The following is a 25,466-nucleotide window of genomic DNA, read 5'->3' as shown; positions in this document are numbered from 1 at the left end:
TTCTCACTAACAAACGCACAAGCACATGAAGAAAGTTAGCAGCGGATAAAAGAGGGATCGCAGGGGTTAGGAGAAACGCAGGTATGGCCACAGAAATAAACACAAGAAAAACCTCATTTGTCCAAGATCTCCTTTGACATCTTGTTATGAGTAATGCTAGAACTGATCTTTGTGTGTTTTAAAAGTACAGGACTCACAGGTCATGTTGGGACTTTTGTGTTTTACTTTCATTTTGGATTTAATTTGTCCTTTTATGTTTGTAAAAGTCAGTAAAGTTTGACACGGTGCTGATTTTTTTTCCAGAACAATGTTTCTTGTGCAGACTTTTCTTTTCTCGTCTGTACATTCACATTATAGTGTTTTTTTTATTCAAACCATCATCTCAAAAGAAATAACTGTCTCCACATAAAAACTTTTAGTCCAACTCTTTGACCTTTAACCTCTCACTCTGTAGACACTTTTAGCTTAGAAAACAAAGGACCTCCAGTCTTTAGTCTCCAGTTTGGTCAAAAAGCTTCCAAATTTGGGCATTAAAACTTCGTTTCAGTATTAAATACTCAATTAAACACTGTAAAAAGAACAATGAAGTGAGAACAATCATATTTGTGGAAGATAATTTTTCTTTCTTGAAATAAAATCCATCGCCCCCTACTGGTCATACCCGAGAAACAAAGTCTAAACTACTAAAAACAAGTTTTTAATTAATATTATTTAAACCTATTGGTCCTTTTTTAATCAGACTGTCTTGGAAAACTGGATCAAATTGCAGAATCAGAACAAATCTACATTTACTGAACCTCATTGTTTCAGTAAAAATCAGTTTGGTGTTTTGTAAAAGAAAACAATGCTACAAATTTTTTCTTGATCAAATAATGAACATGCACTTCCTGCACTTGTATCAAAGGTCACATGACCTGGCCTGTGTGTGAGCATGCTGTGCAGCAGGTAGGGAGCCACAATGTTCTTGCCTTCATACTTGTTGCCAGCTGATGTCGTTCCTCCGATCCCTCAGATGCGGCCGCGGGGCTGGCACGCTTGTTTGTCCAGGTGATCGCCACCGCAGAGACAGAGGGCCTGACCAGTCTTGGCTCACTTTGTTGCACCAGCTGTGCCAACTTACCTTCAAGTGGACACTAAACGACGGCGACATGCTCCTCTGCTGCATACCGGAGGGGCACATGTGTTCAGACCTGGGAAGAGACAACAGTTCAGGAGCTGCACAGCCATTTGGAAATCCGGGGGATCTGAAATCAGATTCGCCACCCGCACATCCAACCACATCAGTTGAAGGAAAGTTGAAATATCTGACCTGGCGTCAGTGGTGCATAGCGGAGGGAGGGGGGCTTGTTGCTGGTGGGCTGTAGAGAAAAGAGATTTGCAGAGACAGCCCATAACAGCTCCCTTGGAACCAATGACTCAGATATGCAGATGTGTTTACTTCCCTTCCACTTCCCACCTCAACCAGCACACGAAAGACAGGGGGAATGAAAGCGCCTCATAATGTCTTAAGTGTTTCATTTATATATTTATATTCCGTCATGAGAACTCCTTTTTTTTTTTTAAACTTAGACAAGCACTTCAAAACGGGCTGTACGCTTCCTCCCTCTATTCTTTCATTCCCTTCTGAGGGCATTCATCTTTTGTCTAATGTGCAGCGCTGCTCTCTGTTAGTTTCTTTCTGACACCATGCCAGCAGAATCATCTGCGAAGGGACTCATGTAGGGAATAAAAACCATCAACAGCTCCCCCTTTAACAGAGAGGTAGGAGAAAAAAAGCACAGAAAAAGAAAACAGGAAAAAAAAACCTACTCCAGACAGTTTTGAGAAAACTTGCAGGGAGAGAGAATGCAGATTGTCACCTGACCCCGAGGCAAGGCAGCTCTAAATATAATAAAGAGAAGACAACAGAAGAAGGCGAGGCGACACGACACGGATAATGTGTTTTCTCTGCTGGTGTCGTCTGGCAGATCTGGGATGATTGAGTGCTGTTGCTGCCTGCCTGGGCTGCTTCAGAGAAGATCATCTACCCTCCCTCCCAGCTCTCATGCACTTGCACAGCCTCTCTTACACGCCGCGATTCCTGCATGCACGCTCGGATTCTCCTCAAGTGCCAAAAACATCAAGGTGCATTAACTGTCACCATTTGCAGCATCCATTTTTTTTTCTTTGGGGAGCCATTTAATGCTAACTATTTATTTTTACTGGGATTTCTCTCGTCGGATGTGTGTCCTAATTATGAAAGGGTTTAGTGAATTACGCCAAGATGTGTTATAGACTTTCAACTGCATAATGTTACAATAATGTCATCATGGTGTGATTTTTTTCAAATAAAAGCTCCACAGGAAGTTGCTCCCGTGACAGTAATCTATAACGTTAACTTAAAGAGTTAGCCTTTGAATGTGTGAGCATTTCTGTTGTGAAATTGTCAGGGGCAGACGGAGACAAACAGGTGCAGGCTGGAGAGGAAGTTGATTGGCCTGATTCCACGATCCATTTTCCCAAGACTTCCACACCCCTGCAGCTGTCCTCCTGAATATGAGAACCATTTGTGCGCGCGTGCACGCGCCCTGACTGTGCATGTGAGAGGTCATGACGAATTCACTCCTGAAACAAGAAACTACATTTAATAAACTTGTGTTTGTGTACCTGAAACTCAGAAGACTTTTTAAGCAATATTAAAGTTTGTGAATGAAATTTTCTGATGTTCAAAGAGAAGTCATATAACAGGCTTTCGGCGCTTTTGGGGTGTGTCGCCGCGGCAGAATGTTTTTGAACTGAGCGGTGACAGCCTCTGCCTAACTGAAGAGTCTACCTCAACTCACTTAATTTCTATTAGAGAACACTTCCGCTATCTTTCAAGCCGCTTGTGTCTCTCATCCACCTCTCTCCGAGGCTGCAGATCACTAGAAAAGAAATGGGAAGGGAACATGAATAAAAACTGAATGTGCACTTCTTAGAGATGTCTCTTGATGCTCCTCAGATCTTTAAGGCTTCATCCCTGAAAAATGCTGGGTTACTCCAAGAAACGGAACAACCTCGACTTTTACGAATTAAGTTCACGCGGCCTGTAAGAAAAGTCACACCTTTACAGAAGCTCTGCATATTTTTTATTTCATTTTATTCTTTCCTCTCTTTGATCAGGTATTTTTTTTTTGCATGATTAAAAGTTAAAAAAGCTTTTTGGTCCTCGTGTCCTTGATCAGTTATTACTCAGGGAATGAACAAAAATATTTAAGGTGGAATTTTTCCCTAATTTGCTTCACAATGAGTTTTTTATTAAATGGAAATTTGTAATAAAATGCATGTTTTGGTTAAATTTGACACCATAAAAATGCTAATGGATTTTTTTTAGGGGTTTAACAATTAATCAACTTATTTAACTAATCAATGTATATTCCTATGACCCAAACAGATTGATCGGTATGAGGTCAGATGTTGATCAAATTGATCTATGCCATTATAAAATTGTTTCAAAATGAAATAAATCAATTATATTGACATTGGAATTAACATTGGGATTGAGGCACAGTTGATGGCAGCAAAAAATAACTAAGCCATCATTACACTCAAATGTGTGGAAATACTTTGAATTAAATAATTTAAATGGATTGTTATACCCTTAGGTTTTTTTTTTTTAATTAAAACAAGATTTCTTATAGTTTTTTTTAGATTTTCAGTCAAATCTAACTAGACCCGTTTGTGCTGCTGTCTGCTCGGACCTGTGAGTCATCAGTTAATAGGGTTTGAAGCAAGAGGACTGAACCCGGGTCGACAGCAGAAAGCGTTTATCTCCATTAGCTGAAGTGGGTCATACATAACTACCGACTCCTCAAAGTTTGTCCAAACTGGTTTTCAAAACTGTAAGACATGCCTGGTATTCAATGTTTTAGGTAAATGTGAAGCTTTTGCCTCCAGCAGAAGCTTCACATTTTTTAGTTGTGGCAACACTGAGCAGAATTCTATATATATATATTTTTTTAACTTGTATATGTTAAGTTACGTGACGTTTAAGAGATTGATGATTTGATTACACCATTTTATTTCCAGTTTCTTGGGATTTGATTGACAAAAAGTTACACTTTATGTTCAGGATGAATTAACAATGTAATGTTTTTGTAGCAGGGATCCATCAACAGAACTTAAAAAGTTGTAATGTGGAAATATAGTCTGGTTTTACCTGCAAAATAAAGGCTGAACATTCATTCCTGTTAGATTTTTCTTCATTTAATAATTTTCTGTAATTAAAGTTAGAGGAAATCAAAAACATTTCTAGTTTGACATGAGAGCAAGAAACCAATTTAAAATTAGGTTAAGCACTTTAATTTTTTCCTGGAAGGTCTGCTGTTTAACCCCCTTTATTCCCTGAGCTACAAATCAGCAGAAAAACACTAAAGAGACCCATCATCTATGTGGTCTGATCTGCTTAGAAGATGAGAAACAGCACCCCCTGTTGGCGGGCAACAAAGTTACAACCAATAGAAATGTCTAACATTAATTGTAAGGTTCTAGCTAGTGACATAAATCCTGAGGTTACATCTCAGATTTCTATGAAATATTCCCAACATTTTTTATTCTGGTACATTTTATATATGATCTTAGAAAAAGAAGAATGTGTCACATATATCCACCAAACATTTATTAGGCTTCAATTGGTGAAATTGATGAAGTTTTCCCCATATCATCTTGATGTTGTGTTTTAAGATTACAGGGTTTATGAAGCTCATTTTTTTAAAATAAATGTGTTAATCAAGCAGTCAAAAAAATGCACACCAGCAACCCCAGAATCCTGTTCTTTTAAACAGCACCACAATGAAAAAAATGGTACAAATGGGGGCACTAGGGTTCAGAGGTAGAGCGATCGGCCTTTAATCAGAGGATCACAGGATCGCATGTCCCTAAGTGGGCAAAACAATGGACCCCACATCACTCCTGGTGGCTATAGGTTGGCATTAGTGTGTGAATATGTGCGTGGGACTACGACTGTAAAGTGCTTTGGGCCTAAAGTAGTAAAGCGTTACATAAATATACGCCATCAACAATCAAAACTGATAATCATTTAACAAAATATATGTTTTTCATTTAAATCTATCTTATTTTTTTCTTGTTTTAATTACTGCGTATGGACATTATTTGTATACTGCAATTCCAATTATACTCCTTAATATTTATTTAGTTTGCAAGTTAATTAGCTTCTTTTAGTATTCCCACTTCTGAGCGATCCCACAGCTTTAGTGGAGTGTCTTATAGACTGAAGTCCTTCTCTTTTGCTGATTATAAAACGTTTGTACCCCCCTCCCTGTAAAGAACTGCAAGATGGAGATTTCAACTGTTCTCATCTCTTGTTTTCTCTGCCAATCCAGCTCTAATCCCTCGACATCACATGCTCAACAGATTAATTAGACATCTGATAATAGTGTTCTCCATCAGTGCTGCCTGACTCTGTTTTTGTTTTTCTGTTTCCCTTTTAGTGATCCTTTAATTTCTGTCTTTAGATTATTGGGACTTGCTTAGTGCGCTGACCCAAGGGAAATGAAACTTGGGTTCTCCCTCCTCCGGGGGGAATGGAGCTTTGTCTGTTTTCATCCTGGTGGCAGGAGCCTGTTTTCCAGCAGGCAGCTCTGTCGGGTTGCGCACACTGAATAAAGAAGCTAAACGGCTCTTTATTTCACACAATCTTATAGGAAATGTTAGAACCTATAAATAAAAGCAGTGGGTGTTTTGTGAGAGCGGCCACTGTTTCATGTTCCTCCATTCAAAGTCTGGCAACCCTCTCTGGACAAGGGTCCTGGTTGGTTGCCTGGGAAACCAGCATATGACTATTCTGAGAGCCCCGGTGGTGATGGAGATAGGAAGCAAAAGTATTAAAGGTAAGTCACTCAAGGCCCCTCTGCTCAACTTGATAAAGTGTGATGAATACCAAAAGCTACAACTCAGATCTGCCTGCAGTTCATGGGAGACTGAAAGAATTACTTCTTTAAAGAAAGCTGTAAAACGCTAAAAACAACAAAGCAAATATTGAGATGTTCTCAGAGCCTGTTCCATAAACTGGAAAAATCAATATGAATAAAGCATTATTGCTGTCCATTTTAACCAATGCTGCTAATTAATTCTTTTTTTTCATGAATTCATCTGAGCATTAATTATATTTATCTACAGTGCAAGATGCCTTCCAAGCACTAAACAATTATGAAGTAATTCAGGGCTGGGGCTTCGTATTTTCAGGAGACCGTCAAGCTTAATTAAGGCAACATGTGTCTAGCTGGTGTTTTTTGATGCTGCATCTGCCCCCCCACCATCATTTCACTCTCCACCTGAGTTTCCACAAACAAGTCAGCAATATGTTTCTACTGCTAAACATTTGTCAACGAAATGCAAACAAATAAAGGAGTTTAAACTGATTTGTACCCAGAGGCGGAGCTAGAGAAAGCTTAGCCCTGCAATTTTTGAGTCAATATTAGTATCGTTGTTGACAAAGATTAAAAGATCAAGCCTCTGCTGTGCTGTTGTCATTTGTCACCCTTCTAAGTTCTTCTACCCAACCCCATATAAAGTGTTGTAGCTCTCCCACTGTCTGTATTTCTTGATGGATCTACAGGTGAGAGCTTGTTGCAGCTTTTTTAGACTAAAATATTTTCATGCTAAATCTGAAATAACTAAGCACACAGTTTATGATCAGACACCATGAGACCAGTCCTTCATTTGGTCCTCCGTTCTGTTGTGCACGAGGGGGAAGAGGTCCTAAAGTGTAAGGAGAGAGGAGCTGCTGCAGACAAGATAATGTCTAAAATGGAAATTATACAATTTACCCTAATATTAGCCCTAATCTCAAAGTGTTTAGTTGTAGAAATCTTTTTTATTAAAGTTAAATGTCCACACCAAATGCAATTTGTGCGGCACTCGCTTCCAGTTACAAAGTTATGTCAATGTACGGACAGGATCTGAGGTACTCCAGCACAATTTGAGTGTCGGTCCAGCAGCAGCTTAATTTGAAAGTTGTGGAGCAATTTGGGCTTTGAAGTGCTTCCAGAGTAAAAAAAAAAAAAAAAAATCTGAACTTTGGCTAGGACACTGCGTCGCATCAGCCAATCAGGAGCTCGGGTATGGCTTTATGACATCAGTGGGTGGAGTCGAAATCCAACATGGAGAGATCTGATCACTCTCATCTTGAACTTTATATTTTTCTTATTTGCATGAATACAATAATATAAAAATCCTCAAATTTTATGTGTCATTTTATCTTTGTCCTCTACAGTCTAACGCTGGACAGCAAGTCGACAAACTGAGTCACAGAGAGACAGAAGTACCGCTGAAAGCTGCCGTCTTCCAGACACACCTCTAGCAGTAGATGGTGACGCTCAACGTACTGTAGACTATCTGAATGATTTATGAAACAAGACATGGAGACGTGATTACTGACGCTTTGGTCTTCAAAATATGCATTAAGAATCAGACATACACAGACACTGCTCCATGTGGCGATCAGGCCAAAAACATTTGTCGGAAGCTCCTCCCACACACATTTGGGGCATCAAGCTAAATACATTTTTGGTCATGTGTCGAGCAGTGAATTTCGCCATACGTCCAAATACAGGCGGCCAATGCAAATTTGATGCATGAATCGCGATTGGTGTGAACGAAACATTAAGGTTCCCAGGATATGGAGGCCTTCAGTTCTGGTCATGAATTTCCGGTTGTAGATGTACAAGATGTCTGCAGCCAGGCCCTCCTAAAGTATAGGGGCAGACACAGTTGTAGGATCCTTCATAGCCCCTCCACAGGGAACAATTCAGTCACAATACAAGCTAGAAGCAGGCAGAGAGAAAGGGTTTGGGAATACACAGAGTTAAAGGCACAGACAATGGGAGAGGATGGGGACATGAGTAGAAGGAATCATAGTACTATCCTCCTAAAGGGAAAAGAGGAATGACAGTCATCTGACCTGACTTAAACGACAGAAGCGTAAGGAATGAAGTCCTCAGCTTGTCTGTCCCCTGACCCGCGGAGCGATGAGTTTGCGAGAGAGGGAGCAGAAGAATCGGTCATGCTTGGAGTGAGATGGTGCCTAATCGTCCAGAGGCCAGGAGTGAGTAACTGTGATGGGTGCATCTACTGCTGTGAGAAGGCAGGGGACAATACGAAAAGCTACAAAGTTGTAATCATTTTTTTTTTCTCACAGACTGAAAAGAACGGTCTGAGCTCGGGTCGCTTGGGGCTACGTGTGGCATCAGCCGCTGTTGCTTCGCAGACATGGCACAAATCATTTCACCTCAACTCCACTCTGCGTTTACAGGATGGCTGTGGATGGGCTGGATGCTCCTTCTCCATCCTGTGCTGCCTCGGTGGACAAAGCATGTCTGTGTAGCTGGATGGCTGGTTTAATGGTCTTTTGCTTTTTCACTCTCCACTTAACACCTTTTTTATCCCGGGCTGCAAATCTGTATCGGTTTCAAACTACACCAAGTACACTGTTATCCTGCATCACTATTTCAGTCATATTTTCCCCTCAAGTAGAATAATAGTATTTTCTCTGACTTTATACCAGTGCACTATGTTTATATCGTTATGCTTGAACGTATTTATTTTACACTATTGATCTGGCTGGCTTACAGCAGACTTTTAAGGAGGAGAGTGGAGGCTAAGTGCAGCAGGGAGAGATGGAAAGAGTGATGGATGGAAACAGAAGAGGGGACGCCAAATTCAGGCTCAACTGTCTGCAGAGGTCACGTACAGAAGAGGAAAAAGTAAAAGAACACATCTGAGTATTTTAATGTGAACTCCACAAATTGCAAGGATGGTTCCATTTAATTGAGAAGCAGAAGAATAATGGACTTAAGTAGGTGCTTGACAGAGGAAACTGCGGGAAAAACAGCAGCAACTCAGAAAATCTTTTTTTCTGTATAAGAAAAGATCAACAACCCCCTCTGTCATCACCAACACACACACACACACGAAAGTGTGCTCTTATAAATCAATCTTGCTCTGCTACACCGACACAATCATAGTGGAGGAAGTGGCTCAGAAATATCAAACCCATCTTGGGGAGCTCTGGCTTACTGTGAGCTCTGTGTGCCTCCCCTACATGGGCTCTTTGTATCTCTCCCATTCAGCGAATCAGCTTCCCATTCTCCCAGCATTAATGAGATGGTGGAGTATTATTTTTGCTGTTGTACTGTTTGTCCTGTTCTGTGGGTATCTTAGGTTGTGAAGAAAAACCTGCACACAGACAGCGGGAATGGCACAATGTTGCATGGATGATGGGTTATGAAAAGAGTGTTGAAGAAAGGGCTGGGTGTCGATTATGATTTCCAGAATTGATTCGATTCAGATTTTTTTCCATTCTTTCAATTCTTCAATTAAATTTTGAGTTTACACATTTAGAAGAAAATGTTTGGAAATAAATGAATAATCTACTATATGTTTTGAATATATTTATATTAATCTGATACAGTTCACGTACTGTAAAACGTAGTAGTGAAATAATGAGATTGTTAATAATATACAGTGTTACGTGGTTTCCCAAACGGAGAAGCTCTAACAAAAATGTTCAGATCATTAAGATTGTGAACATTGTTCTGCCCCTCCTAGAGGGTGTTCCAGTTTGGCCACTAGGAGGCGATGGCACTATAGTATTACACTTTAATCCAGAAGAAGAAAACAGTGTGAGGAAAAAAATGATGTTTTAGACCACAAATGGTTACTTTAAAACATATTTCCTTTAAAGAAAAATTCATGCCTTTGAGTTTATACAGATGTTCATTTAGTCAGCAATGTATGTTTACGTCAACCGAGCGTTAGCATTAGCCGTACTATGGAAAATTCCATTAAACGTCAGCATCAAGCTAGCAGACTTTAGCTTTATGTGCTAAATCGATTTATATTTTTATGAATCGATTATTGATCCATTAAGCTTAGATAAATTCAAATCTATTTTAATAACCCAGCCCTAGTTGAAGATCTTCATCAGTCATCGCATGACCCATTGCCTACTGGGATGTAAGGAGGTCAAATGCAGGAATGTACACTTTTATGTAGAGCTTGGTTAATACAATCATTAATTGATCTGAATCAATTTAAACTTTATAAATCAACAATCGATCCATAAAAGTAGAGATTGACCTAAGGCATAATGCTAAAGTACACGAGCTTGATGCTAACGTATAATGGGATCTCCTGTAGAATGCTAACGCCAGCTTCACACCAGTAGCACTACAAGGCGCGAAACGGAGGCCGCTTCTGTTCAGCACACTTTTTAACTTGTGGTGTAGTTCATAACAGACGCAAAGCACCACAGTCCTGTGCCATGCAGCAATTGTTTCGGCATCTGGTCTATTTTTTCCACAATTCGTGACTGATCCGTATCAATCCTGGCAGGAAGTTACGCCATGAAACACGAAAAAATCTGGTCAATTATCAAAATAGAACCAAATTTTCACAATTTTCATTGACAAATGCGATTATATTGTATCCAAACAGACTCTAGAGATTAAAATAAACGCACAAAAAACACACACTAAGACACACACACAGAAAAATGTAGTGGGTCAACTACGGAGTGGGGCAGGGGGTGGTTTATCAAGGAGAGAGAGGCAGAGAGCATTCGGCGACAAGTCAAGATGGACGATGTCAAATTATTTGTATAACCACAGCTGAGCAAAAGCGGCTGTAATGAAAAAATACGTGTCTGATGTGAACTGGATTTGAAGCAGATACTTAGTGGGCTTCTCAACACTTAAGCGTCCGGTGTGAACCCAGTGTGATGCTAATGCTCAGTCAATCTGTACACATTGCTGACTAAATTAACATCTTTAAGTACTCACTGGCATGAAGTTTCAAAACTCTTAAGGAAATGTCCCTTTGTTTTGGTCTAAAATAGTTTTTTGCTCATACTTTCTTCTTCTTCTGGAATAAGGTGTAATTCTATAGCAAGATCGCCAACTAGTGTCCAAACTGTAACGTCCTCCAGGAGAGGCAGAACAATTGTTGGAGCTTGTCCGTTTGAGAATCCATGTAACACTATGCTATTAACAATCTCATCATAATTTTACTTACACATTTTCAATATTTGAACTGCATCAGATTAATATGAAAATATTAAAAACATATACACAGATTTTTAATCTATTTCTAAAAAAAAACGTGCAAAGTGTGTAAACTCAAAATTTTGTTGAATGGATCGAAAGAAAAGAAATCAAATCGATTCTGTAAATCATTGTCAATACCCAGCCCTACTTTTACATTATTTTACAGATACCATTTTAGATCTTTATCTTTTAACTCAATAAATGAGAGTAGAGAGTATTTCTTTTCTATAAAAATAAATTGAAAAAATTGCTAACTTTGAATGCATTAACACACAAACTTGACAGTTGTTGCAGTTCACACACCACACTCACAGCAGGTCAAGAGCACCATCTGCACGCGTTCAATTCTTAATCACATTCACTGCTTCTGAATTATGCATCTGAGACCAAAAATACCACGGAGGTGGGATACACCTCGGTTTACATAAAAAAGAGGGTCATATTTGACACTTATTTGTTTAAAAAATCTTCTGCAATCCGTGAACGGCTTTTCTGCTGTCGAGCCAATTAGTCAGCGGCTTTTACTTAAAGGATTATCCCTGGAGGATGTTTCAGAGAGACACTGCCTAAACTTTGTTTAGGCTTTTTCCAATGGGGGCTTTGACGGTTGAAGTCCAAAATAAGATTTTACAAAAAATAGCCCAAAAAAAAGCTTTTTTTTTTATTTTTTATTTTTAGTGGAACTCAGCAAGCTGGTGTATACTGCAGTTGTTTTTATGAAGTTAGGTTTTCTGCATCCCACTGTCTTCGTGTCGAGCAGCATTCACTTACATAAATGTGTCCAAATGAAAATGAATCTCAGGATGCAGTGACTTTTAAGATCCTAATTATTCAGCGTCACATCTCTCAGATCGGTTTTTCCATCTTCATGAGTCACATTTACAGAAACATTTAGGCAAAAACAGCAACTTTAGAATTAAATACAATGAAAAAATAAGACTGGGATTTGCTGCAACATCTTACCCTGGAGTTGTGGATGTCTGAGGACGTTAGCCAGAGAAGATATCAAAGATGCTGCAAACAACAACCCCAGGTAGCTCATTTGTTAGCTCTGTTCTCTATTAGTCAGCTATGTCAAGTTTTAGCCATCGCTCTTTTAACTGTGTTTATTTGTTGGGTTAGGCTGCAAGCAGGCTCGACACAATCTATGTTCTTATCTTTTTATGCACAACTGACTTAAATAAGAAAGCAAAGATTCACATTTGTAAATATATATTCAACAAAATCAAGAAATGGTGACATGAAAAGCTCTAAAAGATATCCAGTGATGAATGAAAGATGACAGTAACAAAATAATATATTTGTTTTACACTTTATGGTCTGGGTGAATGCTCTGTTCTGATTGGCTGCTGGGTGTGGATTAAAAAGTGACAATCCACATGAAATGCAATAAAAGAAGTTCCGGTCAAAACATCAATTGGTAACCGAAACAGAAACTCAGAAAATGGCTTGATGTGTTTATCACAATTGCAATACAATAGAAAAGACACAAGTAACTTAAAGTTTTCATTAACCACAAAAATTATACATGCACCTCACAAGGTTAAATAACAATTTGGTAAATTTCTAATTAAAGATTTGAGTGGTCTGACGTCATCAATCCAATTCAGAGAAAACAAAGCAGCTATATTTTATGCAGTGTATAACATTATCCCATTGCCAATTATTTTGTACAACATCTTCAAACTCTGGGTTTAAAAAAACAGTCCTTTCCTTTTTCAGCCCCTTTTTAAACTGACCTTATCCACCTTTTATATGCTCCAAGTTCATAGGCAGAACACACCCAGGAAGAAGGCCACTTTAAAAAGAAATGATAAAAAAAATAAAGCAACAAGATGCTGGTTTCTTGGGGACTGCACATTTTAACTCTTGTAAACACAACAAACAGACATAAAATAATAATGAACTCAACCTCCTAACCCCTCCTGTATAACCCTCATAAACAGGAAGTGAAGCCGTTGGCCACTATTTTGTCATTGGGGCACCTTAAGGAAAGTAGAGAAAGATTACAAATCAATAAACAAATTCAAACCTGCGTTGTGTCTTTTGTTCTTACATGAAAAACTCTAAAAGTGAGACTAACGGTGAGATGTAGCAGCTTCTTTATTGCTTTTGCGTCACCAAACCTCAACCTCTTCAGCGCTTTGGAGAATTTCCAGCCTAAGACATTCATACTTGAGTTATTGTTAATCATGCTAATTATTTTATTCCAGATTTAATTTTAATCAAAAAATCCAGGAGAAGATAAGAGCGTAACAGGCATTATTTTTACGCCTCAAAAACGCATTTACATGTTTTGCTTTCACTGTGCCAGTCAAAATTTGGATGTGGGATTATCAAAAAACCATATCAGGTCTTTGCTTTTGCTCGAAAAGATGTAGTAAAATCAAAAATACCGCTCTGAAACACAAACAGAGGAGGTCTTCAATGCGGATGCATATCTTAGCAGTCAACACCGCCATGCTCACGACACACAAGGCCTCACTCTAAGTCAAACAGGAAATCGCCTGCACAATCCTGGGAACAAACAAGAGAGGACAGCAGTGCAGTTTGATTGGGCCGTGAATAGTCGCTGTCGTTACAAAGCACCACTGTAAGCTCCATTGATTATCAAAGGGCTTCGAGCTCAGACAGGGAGTCTACTGATCTTTCCCAAGCTCAGACATGAAAAGCCCCCAGTGACAGCTCATAGCTGGGGCTAGATCATACCGCTGTGCCGAAGGGGGGGGGCTCTATGGTGGCTGATTTCTAACCACCTGCTCCACAGGCCATGGTTGTGTTTTGTTGTTTTCTCTTAACGCTGCGCTCTGTCATGGGCAACAAAGATGAGCTTTCATGTGAACTCAGGGCCAGCAACAGCATCGGTGTGTGAGAGACACTTGGTAAAACAATAGTAGACAGGCTTTTATTATAGCTATGCCTCATTACTTTTTAACCAGGGTAATCGTATGTGCTGCTCTTCATGAATAATTCACAGGTGAGCTCTCGTCACAAAATGACAAAAGGAGATTCAGAGCGTTCCAAATGGAAAAACAAGCTCAAAAATAGGAGAAGGCGCGTCAAATACGGCATGTGGTGATCCATTTATTATAGCTTCCTCCTATGAAGACTTTTTACCACAGTCACAGTTTATGCGTAAAGTTGGGGTTTTAACATGTGAGTTTGTATCTGTTGCATGGAACATATATTCATACTAATGGTATAGATTTGACTCCGCCTCCTAGACAAAGTGGATAAGACCTGTAGTGTTCTGTGTGTGGATGTGTGAGCGTTTGAGTGTGTCCATAAATGAGCCTATCAAAAGCTGTGTAAAAGTGCTTTAAGTGCTGAAAGATAGAAAATGATTGTGTAAGTGCAAGCATCATCTATATCTGTGGTTATTGTGGATCAAAAGCTGCAGTCATTTTGCAGACACACATACATGGAGCACGTGGAGCAAATGTTGCTGTGGCAGTGGTTCAGTGGATCGTTCCATGACTCAGTTTCATCTGAGCTTAGCTGTTCCACTGATGGGACCTGATTTTCAATTACAAAAGAGAAGTTTGTCAGCTCATTGACTAAAAGAGTTCCAGTTTTTTAAGATCCAGTCTGATAAAAGTTGTGTTTTTAACTTAAAATAATATTTTGAGTGTTTCTTTATTTAAGTCATTTATCAGAGGCAGGAAAAAAATGCTATTGGGAAAACTTATAGCTGTGATGTAAAAGCTACAATCGGCCGGCCACAAGCTCCTTGCTCTGCTGCACTCCGATGCATCGACTTGTAGCCGACTAGAATCATGTACGTCTTCGTTTTCTTCGTCTGAGCTGGGATCTGGCTCCAAACTGTTAGGTTGTGAGGGGCTGTAAGCTAGCCAAGAGAGTGTAAACAGATGGATGATGGGAAAGGGGCGGGTTTTCTCCATGCTAATGGTTCCACCCACAACTCAGAGGTGAATTCCTAATGAACTCCTACCACTACTAAATCCTGGAAAATTACTTTTTTTGGCTAAAAATGGCTTAATCATAATTAAAAGACCACTGGAAATACAGCAACGCATCAAAATTTGAATGAATGAATGAATTAAGGTTCATTAAAACATCTTTTTAACGTCATACGCATTGCTTCTCACAGCGTCATAAACACTTTTTTAGTTATTTTCTCAACAAACTGCCTTGCAGCATGTCTGTGATGTACCTGTTGATACAGAAGTCAAAATTGGTCAGCAAACTATAAAGTTTGAATACGTGAACTATCTCGTCAAGGATTGCAGTGCAGGACTTCCATTATTCTTTCTCTCTTTTGCTAGAATTTAGAAAAATATCACAGGGAAGTAAATAAAATAATTTATCTTATAATGGTTCATTACTAATGATATTTACTTAAATGTTCTCACTTTAGTTTATGTAACTGAAACAGGCAGACTTCCAGAATAGAAATATACATGTGTTGAATCTTTTCTTTGCAGATTAGATTAGTCTGTATCTCACCTGAGAGTTTTCTGCTGCCATCACACACGTGTGGCGTTCACAGCTTTGTGAAACATCCAAGATCAATTAGACGCCAATTAAAACAACTTGTTAATGAGCCGCCTAATGACTTAACAGCCACGTTTCTCCTCTGAAAGTTTTCCCTTTCGCTGTACTTCCTCGTCGGCTCCAAATGGAACTACTATTTTTAATTCCGTTGCTGCTGAAAGTTCTTGTCTCGACCTTACAATATCTGCTGGTTGATCATTTGGAGATGCACAAGCGCTTCCTTGTAATGGGAAAGGCTGCTTTTTAGATCACGCCCATCTGTTGATGAGATCACAATCAAAGCCTAAATCTCAGATTTGAAATGAAACTGCAGTTACTATGGCAACTGCATGACTCCTTTCATTGTCTGTTAGGTGTTACTTGGTGGACTGGCTTCTAAAGGATCCAAGAACCATACTGAAGCCAGCTTGTAGTGCCCAAAGGAGTAGAATATTGGCATCTGTTATATAATCTGGCCCACTTTACTAAATTTGCTCCAGCATAACTTGTGATATACAGCTGGTCTGCTGACCAGCAATGCCCACGCAGGTTAAAACAGCACATACAAGTTTCTGTGACTCAGAACTTGAATGTGTGAGAAAGTAAAGTAGAAATTAAAGGTGAGTTTCAAAACCTCCAGTTCAGCTTTGCTGCTTTCTGGCTCCACTCCTCCACTTCTCTGAGTCAACCCGCCTGCTTCTCAAGGCTTTCATCAGCAGAATGCTGAGTGAATCGTGATGTTAGTTTCATTAAATTCCTGCTAAACTTTGTTTGAAAAGTTAAAGATGCTAATGCTACATAGGGAGGGAGAAAGCAAAAAAGGAGCTCAGATAGCGATGACCCACTTAGTGTAATTATCGCTAACAAAGAGACGGGAGAAATGTGAGCTGGGGAAAACACACAGGCCTAAATGCGTTAAATTAATCCAGATAATTCAATAGGCAATGATGAAACGCCACAATCAAGCCCCCTCTGGCTGTAGTGTTTGACTAATAATAGTGAGCTGGGCTGTTTCATGCAAATAGTTCTTCATAATCTTCCCCTTGTTCTCTGTGTCAGTAGGTGTGGTTGTGGTCATTGCTGCTGGCTTGTGTTTGTCTGCGGAAAGTGCCGCACTTTGTGCACAAGCGCTTGCACGCATTGGCGCTCGCACACACATGGATAAACACACCACTGTATATTGTCACCCTTGGACATTTTCCCAGCCTCATGTGGGATTCAAACAACGCGTTCAACCGTGGCGTCCCTCCGGGGGAATGCAAGTGCAGCGTCTGAGATTTAGTAACAAGATCATTAAAATAATCAAATTATGATAAGAGAAAGTCAGTCGTGCTGAAACCGGTCCAGTCCATCAGCGGCGAGTGTGGAGCGACGGGCAAGGAGAGGGCATCATCAGCATTAGCTGACAGCATGGGGAAAAGCCTGCGGTGGCTCTGAGCAATGACATTACCAGCAGCCTCACAGTAACTGCATTGCAAAAATAAAAGAAAAGTTTCTTTTTTTTTTTTTGGAGGAGATACATTCAGTGTCCCACTTTTCAGCCCGAAAGCAAAACAATCTTCACTCAAATTTGGTCTGTAATATCTTGTTGTGGACCAGCAGGGTTCTGGTGTGTTTCTGCAGGCAATGCAGACTCCTCCAATTCACCACATCAGACAGAAGCAAACCTTCAAGAGGCTTCAGGATGAGTGTACACACATTTGTCTTCAGAGCAAGTGCTTGAGTAATTAGAAAAATATTATTCCACCTTTAATTACAAATGCAGCTTTGCGTTCTGTTCACAAACATCTCCTTTGAGACGTCGTTTTATAACAATCTCGGTTTAATCTAAAAAATAATTAAAGCAAGAGTAATTAGCCCATAGAACGGCCTAATTGTCTTATGTGTTTTAAAAGCATTGCTTCATCTCCTCAGGAACTCTCAAAGTAGGATAATGCACCCCTTTCCCTCCCCCCCAAACTTCTCTCCTGTGCAGCAGCTTTACAACATAACTATTCATTTAAACCAATAATCTCCAAGTCATTACCAGTTATCAAAAAGACTGCAAATTAATTATGGTAACCGCAAGAAATTTCATTAGATCTTTAAATGTGTGCAGTTCACCAGTTCGCAGAACTCAGCAATTTGATTACAGTTGATTTATTTTTATTTAATGAAGCAGGCGTTGCTTTTTGTATCTTTCTTTCATTAAGTGGATTATGATCAATGCAAACTTTAATGTTATGGAAAACTTAAGCGAAGCCTCTATCTAACGCGGCGGTTTAACAACGCGAGATTACGGCGTGCCATATCTTCACTCGTCAAAAATCCGTCTTTTCAAAAATGATTTTGGAGTGGAATGCTGCTAATCGCTGCTGACGAACGCACGCCGCTGTTCCATAAAGATAATGAGCGTGCCGCAGTCACAAACAGATGAGGAGAGAGAGGAGGAAGAGATATAACGTGACAGACCAACTGAACACAGAAACCACAACTCCAGACTTGACAACTCATGTGGATGAAAGTTAACAAAGCAAAGAGAAGAAGACAGGGCCCGGTCATGGACTGAAGGAACAGGAGACGTCTGGAGAGGAGCGAGAGGGGGAGACCGTCACATTGTTTCAGATTAAAGGCTTGGCCTAAATGAATCGGCGAGACACAGTCAGAGACATAGCTCAGACACATGTCAGCCACCATGGGATGTGAGGTGTGAAAAAGAGAAGCAAAGTGAAAGAGAGGGCAGAGAGGTGAACAGAAATGCAGAGTGCTGTGAGAGGAGGAGGGAACCAGTCTTCTCAGATGTCTTCTCTCAGGATCCACAGATGCTTGTTTGGTCCAGATAGAGTTGGTTTCCTTAGAAAGTCCCTTCGTTGAAGTAGTTATGGACAATCACTGGTCTGATGTCATGAATGAAGCCAAAGTGAAGATGCTTCTTTGTCAGAAATATAATCCATCCAAATAAACAAAGTTTAAAAAATGTCAAGTAGGTGTGACAAAGTAAAATGTGAGACCTGTAGGTTTCAGCCTCCTGCAGAAAAAAAGCATAGATATTATATATATAAGCTTTATAAAAGCTCTAAATAAACCAAAACAGTCGATTTTCCTTAATTTCAAAGGAAATATCGTAACACTGGAAAAAGCTTTGGAAAAAAATGGAAATTGTGAAACCAGCACCTAGTGGTCATTTGAGAAACTACAACATTTTAAAATTCCATTTTCGCTGTAGATTTATTATATGGAGTATTGAGTGAACTCAAAGGCTGAAAATGAATTCTTCTACTCCTCCAATGCTAGGGGCATTTATTGGGGTAGGGGTGTCCGAAACTAATTAACTCATAGGGACTTTAGACTGTATATCCCTCCGCCACGAGGGTGCTCTGCGTTGTGCTGTGCCGCAGAAGAGAAACACATTTCTTCACGCTAAAGCACAGAAGCATACATTCAAATGTAAGCGATGACTTGATGTTTTAGCGTGACTTTTTTACAGTTATAACACTGATGTTATGTATTTCCCAGCTGCTGACAACTATGACTGGTGAAAAATGATGATGTCATCAAGGAGTAATATGGTCCGCATGGATTGCTTCAATATTGATCGCCATTTTAGTTGCACTGCTAGTTGAGATGGGTTGTAAGCTAACAGGAGTAGGTGCAAACAAAAGTATGATGGGAAATTAGTGCAGGCTTACTCTGTGTCAACGACTTCACCCACAACTTAGAGGTAAATTTCTAATGATCTGCTGCTGCTCTACAGAACCTATGGGCTAGTAAACAGTTTTTTTATTATTTTGGCCTAAGAAATAAAATAGTGTGATTCGTGTTTTTTCTGCTTCAAATGTAAAACTAAGTAGTTTGAAGTCCCTCTTAATGTGTTTTATGATGCCTGCCTATCGCTGTGCCTGATGAGTGGAATAAAATCAACATGGATTCTCAATCAAAAACGTATAAACCCCCTCACCCTTTCTCACATTCTCAAGAAAGCACACCCTCCCAAACTTGATTTATAGATGTATGAAATGTGTGTCTCCTCCTCCCCGACTTTGGACCTGAAATGTCACACAGAAGCGTGCACACACACAGACACACACAGGCACAGGTGCTGCTGGGTGGACCATGGGGAAGAGGTGAGCGCTCTCGCTCCACTGAGTGGAAAACCTGATCTTCTTACCTCAGCAAGTTCAGATGGAGCAGCTCGCTGGAGAGACATCTGTGTGTGTCAGTGTGTGTGTGTGTGCATGGACGGCGCTCTCGGAGGAGCAAACATGGCGACAGAGGAGGAAGCGAGTGATAGACAGACTCGGCTCAAGACTCAGGGCTCTTGGCAGTTGCCATGGCAACATATTAGCACACCATAGGGTAAACAGGTGTGTCCTTTTAACTTAATCAGTTTGGCTAAATGAGCTAATCAGACCTTGCGATGTAATCTGCAGGCCCGAGGAGAAGGCAAGCCGCAAGAGCCCCTCCCCCACCGTCACACTCTTCCACCGGCGAGTCAGACACCCAAACCGTCTGAGGTCAAACGCATTTTCACAGCAGAGCACCTTTCAGTTGACTCGCCGTGGATGTAGCCAGGGGAGGCTTCCCACCACTCGGGTCTGCATGTGCAACCACCCACCATCATCATTAGCATCTAAGAGACAGACTACACCGATTGTATGTTTCACAGACGCACATGATATTATCATAACAGTTACGATGGCTGTGCTTTGTTGAATAGATAATCAGCACGGTATTATGCCCGCTGATAATAGCAGCATGTGAACAGCAGAGATGCACTCTCCACTAACACGCGTGGCCAACGTACCTGTAATTACGAGCAGGGTTCACGCTACATTTGGTTAAAGCTGTGCATCCTCTGCAGATCTGATTACGATAAAGGCAGTGTATCTGCTGATTATTGTTATTAACACCGCTGCAGAGATGATACGGTTGTTATTTCCAGGGATGAATTTACCTTTTGTGTGTTAAAGCGCTTTGTGCATGCGTGCCAAGGAAAGTGAGCAAATGGTCGTAGTCTATCTGCTGAACATCATCTAACGTGTGAAAGAGACATCACCTGTTACAGTTCACACAATCTGTTCAGCTAAGCAGTTTGTGCTGGTTGGGATTTATATACTTAAAGAAAACTAGTGATGAGATCATCTCACTTTGCAAATTGCACATATCTCCTTCACTGCACGACACACCTGCGTCTGTGGGATTTGTAACTAATGTTAGCAGTTGTCATTAGGAGAGACTTAGCACTAATTATCTCATCACTGTCAGTCTCATTGGATTTGAATCCAGCTAAAGCTGAAAGCAGGGAATGCAAATTCATTTTAGTTTCATCAGCCTCACTCTTAAAAAAAAAAATAAAAAATGCAGAGATACTTAGGAACAGCAAATCCATGACAATGAACAAGAGCGTTCAGCAGGAAAAGTGAGACTTGCTGTTGTACAATTAAATCTGCTGAAACGCAAGGTTTGCTCTGCTCCATTGTTTCCCCATCTCATTTTCGAAGGGCAGCATTTTTTTGTTGCCGTATATTCCCTCAACGCTGTGGGCATGTACACATTATTAAGCTGCTCAGGCCTCATACCAGCGTCTGGCCCCCACGCCTCTTCCCCCCTCATCACTCTCCCACCCATAGTCCCCTGAGATAATCAGGGAATTACAAATGAAAAGTCAGAGCCATAAATCAGGACCTCCACCAGCCTGAGCGCTCACACCCCTAAGGTTCCTTCACCTCTTCCTACTTCTCCTTCTCTCTTGTTCTTGGTTGCTCTTGCTAGTCGCAGAAATGATAACTGCAGAATGGAAAAAAAAGGGAGGAACTGAGAAGGCTGAGTAACCCGGGATTTCCACAGTGTGACTTCAGCAGTTGGACCGTGTCATCCATCAGCCTCACATCTGTGCCTCAAATATTCCCATATGTGTGTGTGTGTTTGAGTCTGCATGTGGGTTTGTTGCAATCCAGCATGACTCAGATGCAGCTTGTCTCCTCCGGGTTGCTGAAGTGGATGTGCAGGGACAGTCCGGGGTGGAGGAGTGAAGAATAAACACATTTTAGGGAATCACAAATCAAGACGTTAGCATTTTGGAGTTAAGTTTAAAGACTCACTCCAATGAGAATCATGTTTTTGGAGTTTTTAACATATTCTTGTGGCATTTTTCTCATGATGGAAGATATATATATATATAAAGAAATTCAGATTAAAACTGCATTTCTGAGTATTTCTTTATTCAAATTGTGGTGAAACAGGAGCAGATGAAAACATACTGAAAAAGCTACTACCGTATTTTCCGGACTATAAGTCGCGTTTTTTTTCATAGACTGAATGTCCCTGCGACTTATACTCCAGTGCGACTTATATACGAATTTTTAATGATGAGATATGGACCGTAAGTCTAGAGTGCCCTCTTATGGTGATCTATGCGATTACTTTATTTACTTTAGTTATTCAGACGTGACACAGAGGACGAAGAATTTAACGGATTTAGTGATATGGAGTGAGATTGCGTGCAATTAATTACAGTAAAGATACAAAGTTGATGAGTTCTTGAGGCTATAGTTAAATAAAACTGTTATGTTATATAAATGTTACACCTTTTCGTTTTTTTCATGATGCTAATATGTGAATATGTGTTGACACATATTCAGCCTGTTTTCTATTCACTTATGAATGTTATAACTTACCTTCCAGGATGATATAATATCGTTTTTTTCAACCAGTTTGTAAAATAAATTACTTGAAAAAAATGCGACTTATACTCCGGTGCGACTTATGTATGGTTTTTTCTTCTTCATTATGCATTTTTTTGGCCCCTGCGACTTATACTCCGGTGCGACTTATAGTCCGAAAAATACGGTAAATTAAGTGACCTCTACCAGATATTAAAACCACTTTAAATCCTAGAAATTAGTTTAAGAATAGAAAATCTGCTTTATAATCCACTGGATTATAATTTAACGTAACTTTAATTGTGGTTACTGACAATAAATTGATTTTCTGCGATAAATGAAGCTGAAAATGAAGACCAAATGTGTCACAATTATTTATATCACACGTGTATCACAAAACACTAACATTTCACATGTGGACAATGCACCAACTGTATGTACGTTTCACGGCGTGTAATTCCGATCACGTACCAACCAGCGTGTTGAAGCCATCTGGAAAGCTGGTGATGAAGCCGTAAGCGTTGGCTTGTTTTGATGCTTCCATGACTTCGGCGTCGGTCGCTTCCGGCTTCCCGAAACGAATGTTCTCCATGATGGATGATCCAAACAAAACAGGCTCCTACAAGAAAAAAGTGCAGTGAATAAAGAGACGAGAGTGTTTTAAAACACTGGGGTCAGCAGGTACCTGATTGATAAACCCGATGACTTGTCCTCGGAGCCAGGACAGGTCGAGGGTTCGGATGTCGAGTCCATCCAGCATAATCACACCACTGGACGGGTCATAAAAGCGCTCCAGCAGGGCTGCTACTGTGGACTTTCCTAAAAAAGATGACATTTTCAGCCATAAAATATGTCAAAAATCTCATATTAAAAACTCACCTCCTCCAGATTCTCCGACTATAGCGATGGTTTTAGAAGGTGGCAGCGTCAGGTTGAATTTATTTAAGACTTCATGACCAGGTCTTGTAGGATAACTTTAAAAACACACATCAGTCAATGCATTGAAATATCTTGATTTTATGGTCTGAGATGATTCTAACCTGAATGAAATGTTCATAAAGTCCACTCTCCCCATCAGGGAGTGATGCGGGATGCGTCCTCCCCCACAGAGAGGGATGGACGGCTGCAGGGAAAGGTATTCAAACACCCGGGCTCCAGAGCTTATTCCTCTCACCACCTGCAGCATTATTTCACACACAGTTCAATAAATAATGCTCGTTATTAGCTAAAAAAGGTGGAACTGCTACACACCTGTCCAAACAGGATGGAGATGCTCGCCAAAGACCTGCACAGTGAGAGAATGATGCAATAGTGACATCTTTTTAAAGGTAAACAGACACACGGATCATCTGTTGATCTCATTTAAAAGCATTTTCTGTGCCTTTTTTATTATGATTAGCCATTTTTTTTTAATTTGAACGTTTATTTATCCACTAAAGACAAATCTTGTTTCTACTGAGGTTTTTTTAGGCTAATTTAGAGATTAGCTTCTGGAGTTTAGCTAGTTTTTAAGCAACAGCTTTTTTTCTTCTTTTTTCTTTTGCTAACTTGGAATCTAATAAGGTTTTTTGGGGCTAACACACCTAAAATGTTTTCAAAATTTGCATGTATTAGGGATTTTTAAGCAATTTTACCACAACTTTTTCAGAAATCTAGGTCAACTTCAGCTCTCTTTCAGTTCTTTAATGAAATTTCCAGTCTTTTAGCAAAGAAAACATTTTGCAAATAGCTTTAACATTTTCAGCAAATCCCTTCAGTGGTAAAGTAAAGCAAAAGGCATTCACACAAGCATAATCGCAGGTAATGCAATTTTTCTAGTTTAAATTGTTATAAATCAGGAGCTGAGGAAAAAAAACAGTTTGAAAAATATCACATTTATGATGCTTCTCCATTCCGATGCATCCAAGTGGCGATTACCAGATCCATCGTTTTCCTCGTCTGAGCTGCATCTGGCTGGATGGCTCCAATATTGCTCGCCGTTTTTGTTGCACCGCTAATGTTAGGCTAGGAATGGCTGTAACCGAGTGTAAACATAGAGCTCTCAGAAACGGGGAGTGGAAGGGGGGTGGAGTTGCTCCAAACCAGCAAAGGTGAATTTGCAATCATGACTCCTCAGTAGTCATTTCTAATGTTTAATGTGAGTGTGCATTTGAGTGATTTCTTAGGTGTAAATCAATATATTACCTTGGTAATCTAGGATTTAGAACTATTTTTAAAACAGATGTTTCTTTTTATTTTCTTCAAAACCTTCTTTTAGAGCAATTTCAAACACAATATGTTCATTTAACGCCCTTTCCAACATTAAAGTAAAATTATCAATAAAAAGTAACATGTCTTTACAATAATTACATACATTTTAAGGTGATTAATAAACAAAGCTTCAGTTAAAAACCAAAATGCAGAGTATATCAGATAACCTTCTCACTTCAAAGAGCAATAAATGTGGAAATAAAAATTCATAATCCTGCATTTTAGTTAATTCTATGTCAGATAATTTATTACTATTGAGGCACTATAGGAACTTTTAGCCTGTTAATATTATATCATTGTTTTTACAGTGCTGGTATCCAGATTCATTCTTCCTTTTATTACAATTTCCTTCACTTTTCTTTGATAATCAACACTTTAGTCAAGTTCTCCACGTGTGTACCGCTAGCATACACACCTGTTGGATCAATAACACCACTAGACGTCACACTTTGAAGGTCAGACGCTGCGCACTAATCTGCTTGAATCAGATGGATTTTATTCCGGCGTTTGGACAGGTTACTGCGGTTACCGCCGCCACAAACCATGTTGTCTTACATTAAAAACAGCGCGCCGTCTGCTTCTACTTTAGAAAAATACAGACCCAGCTCGGACCTTTTTACTTGCGGTCGCTCTGCCTCCCGCGTGGGTTTTCATCTGTATGCGGAGCAGATGGTGAGAGCACGTGGTGAGCCCCGCCCCTCCTCACTGCATGTGGAAAAGGAGCAAAATGCAATTTGAGGACCGGTAATTGTTAGTGAGTTGAAATATCGTGATAGTTCACCATACCGATATTTTGTCCCAACTCTACAATAAACATCGTCACAGTGGATCTTCTTCTGTCAGAATACTGCAGGATTTCCTTCATGATGTGTGTCCTGTAGGATGTAAAATCTGTAGTGTTGCATTTGAATCGATGTTGTTCTGGTGTTTAGGTTCTGCATAGCTGGAGCACCGCTAAAGGAATTCCTGGCTTGTATTTTTAGATCAGGACACAAACTGA

At 39.9% G+C, this 25,466-nt stretch overlaps 1 protein-coding gene across 3 annotated transcripts; it reads right to left on the bottom strand.

The window, feature by feature from the left end:
- Positions 1–955: 955 nt before the first annotated feature.
- On the bottom strand, positions 956–25,183 carry LOC112153176 (mitochondrial potassium channel ATP-binding subunit). 3 transcript variants are annotated; one of them, XM_036213992.1, is made up of 8 exons: positions 25,079–25,183; positions 23,468–23,501; positions 23,257–23,393; positions 23,096–23,190; positions 22,902–23,035; positions 22,688–22,835; positions 1,310–1,358; positions 956–1,190 (listed from the first exon to the last, which is right to left on the bottom strand). In XM_036213992.1, exons 3-8 carry the CDS (start codon positions 23,289–23,291, stop codon positions 971–973), a joined length of 681 nt encoding a protein of 226 aa, XP_036069885.1. In that variant the 5' UTR covers positions 23,292–23,393; positions 23,468–23,501; positions 25,079–25,183; the 3' UTR covers positions 956–970. The 3 variants fall into 3 exon arrangements, with proteins under 3 accessions (XP_036069885.1, XP_036069884.1, XP_024138919.2); XM_036213991.1 differs by lacking the exon at positions 25,079–25,183 and adding an exon at positions 24,090–24,108; XM_024283151.2 differs by lacking the exon at positions 25,079–25,183 and having other exon boundaries at positions 23,468–23,766.
- Between the last annotated feature and the right edge of the window lie 283 nt (positions 25,184–25,466).

This window comes from Oryzias melastigma, linkage group LG10 (genome assembly GCF_002922805.2).
Source record: "Oryzias melastigma strain HK-1 linkage group LG10, ASM292280v2, whole genome shotgun sequence".
Lineage (NCBI taxonomy): Eukaryota > Metazoa > Chordata > Actinopteri > Beloniformes > Adrianichthyidae > Oryzias > Oryzias melastigma.
This window is presented reverse-complemented; position numbering and strand designations above follow the sequence as displayed.

What these genes read in the sequence shown, in the direction of transcription:
- LOC112153176 (XM_024283151.2), bottom strand. Translation starts at nt 23,578, where the DNA reads ATGAGATCAACAGATGATCCGTGTGTCTGTTTACCTTTAAAAAGATGT. An exon ending in TCTCCATCCTGTTTGGACAG is followed by an intron (nt 23,394 to 23,467) that starts GTGTGTAGCAGT and finishes ATAATGCTGCAG; the next exon opens with GTGGTGAGAGGAATAAGCTC. An exon ending in AGTCGGAGAATCTGGAGGAG is followed by an intron (nt 23,036 to 23,095) that starts GTGAGTTTTTAA and finishes CATCTTTTTTAG; the next exon opens with GAAAGTCCACAGTAGCAGCC.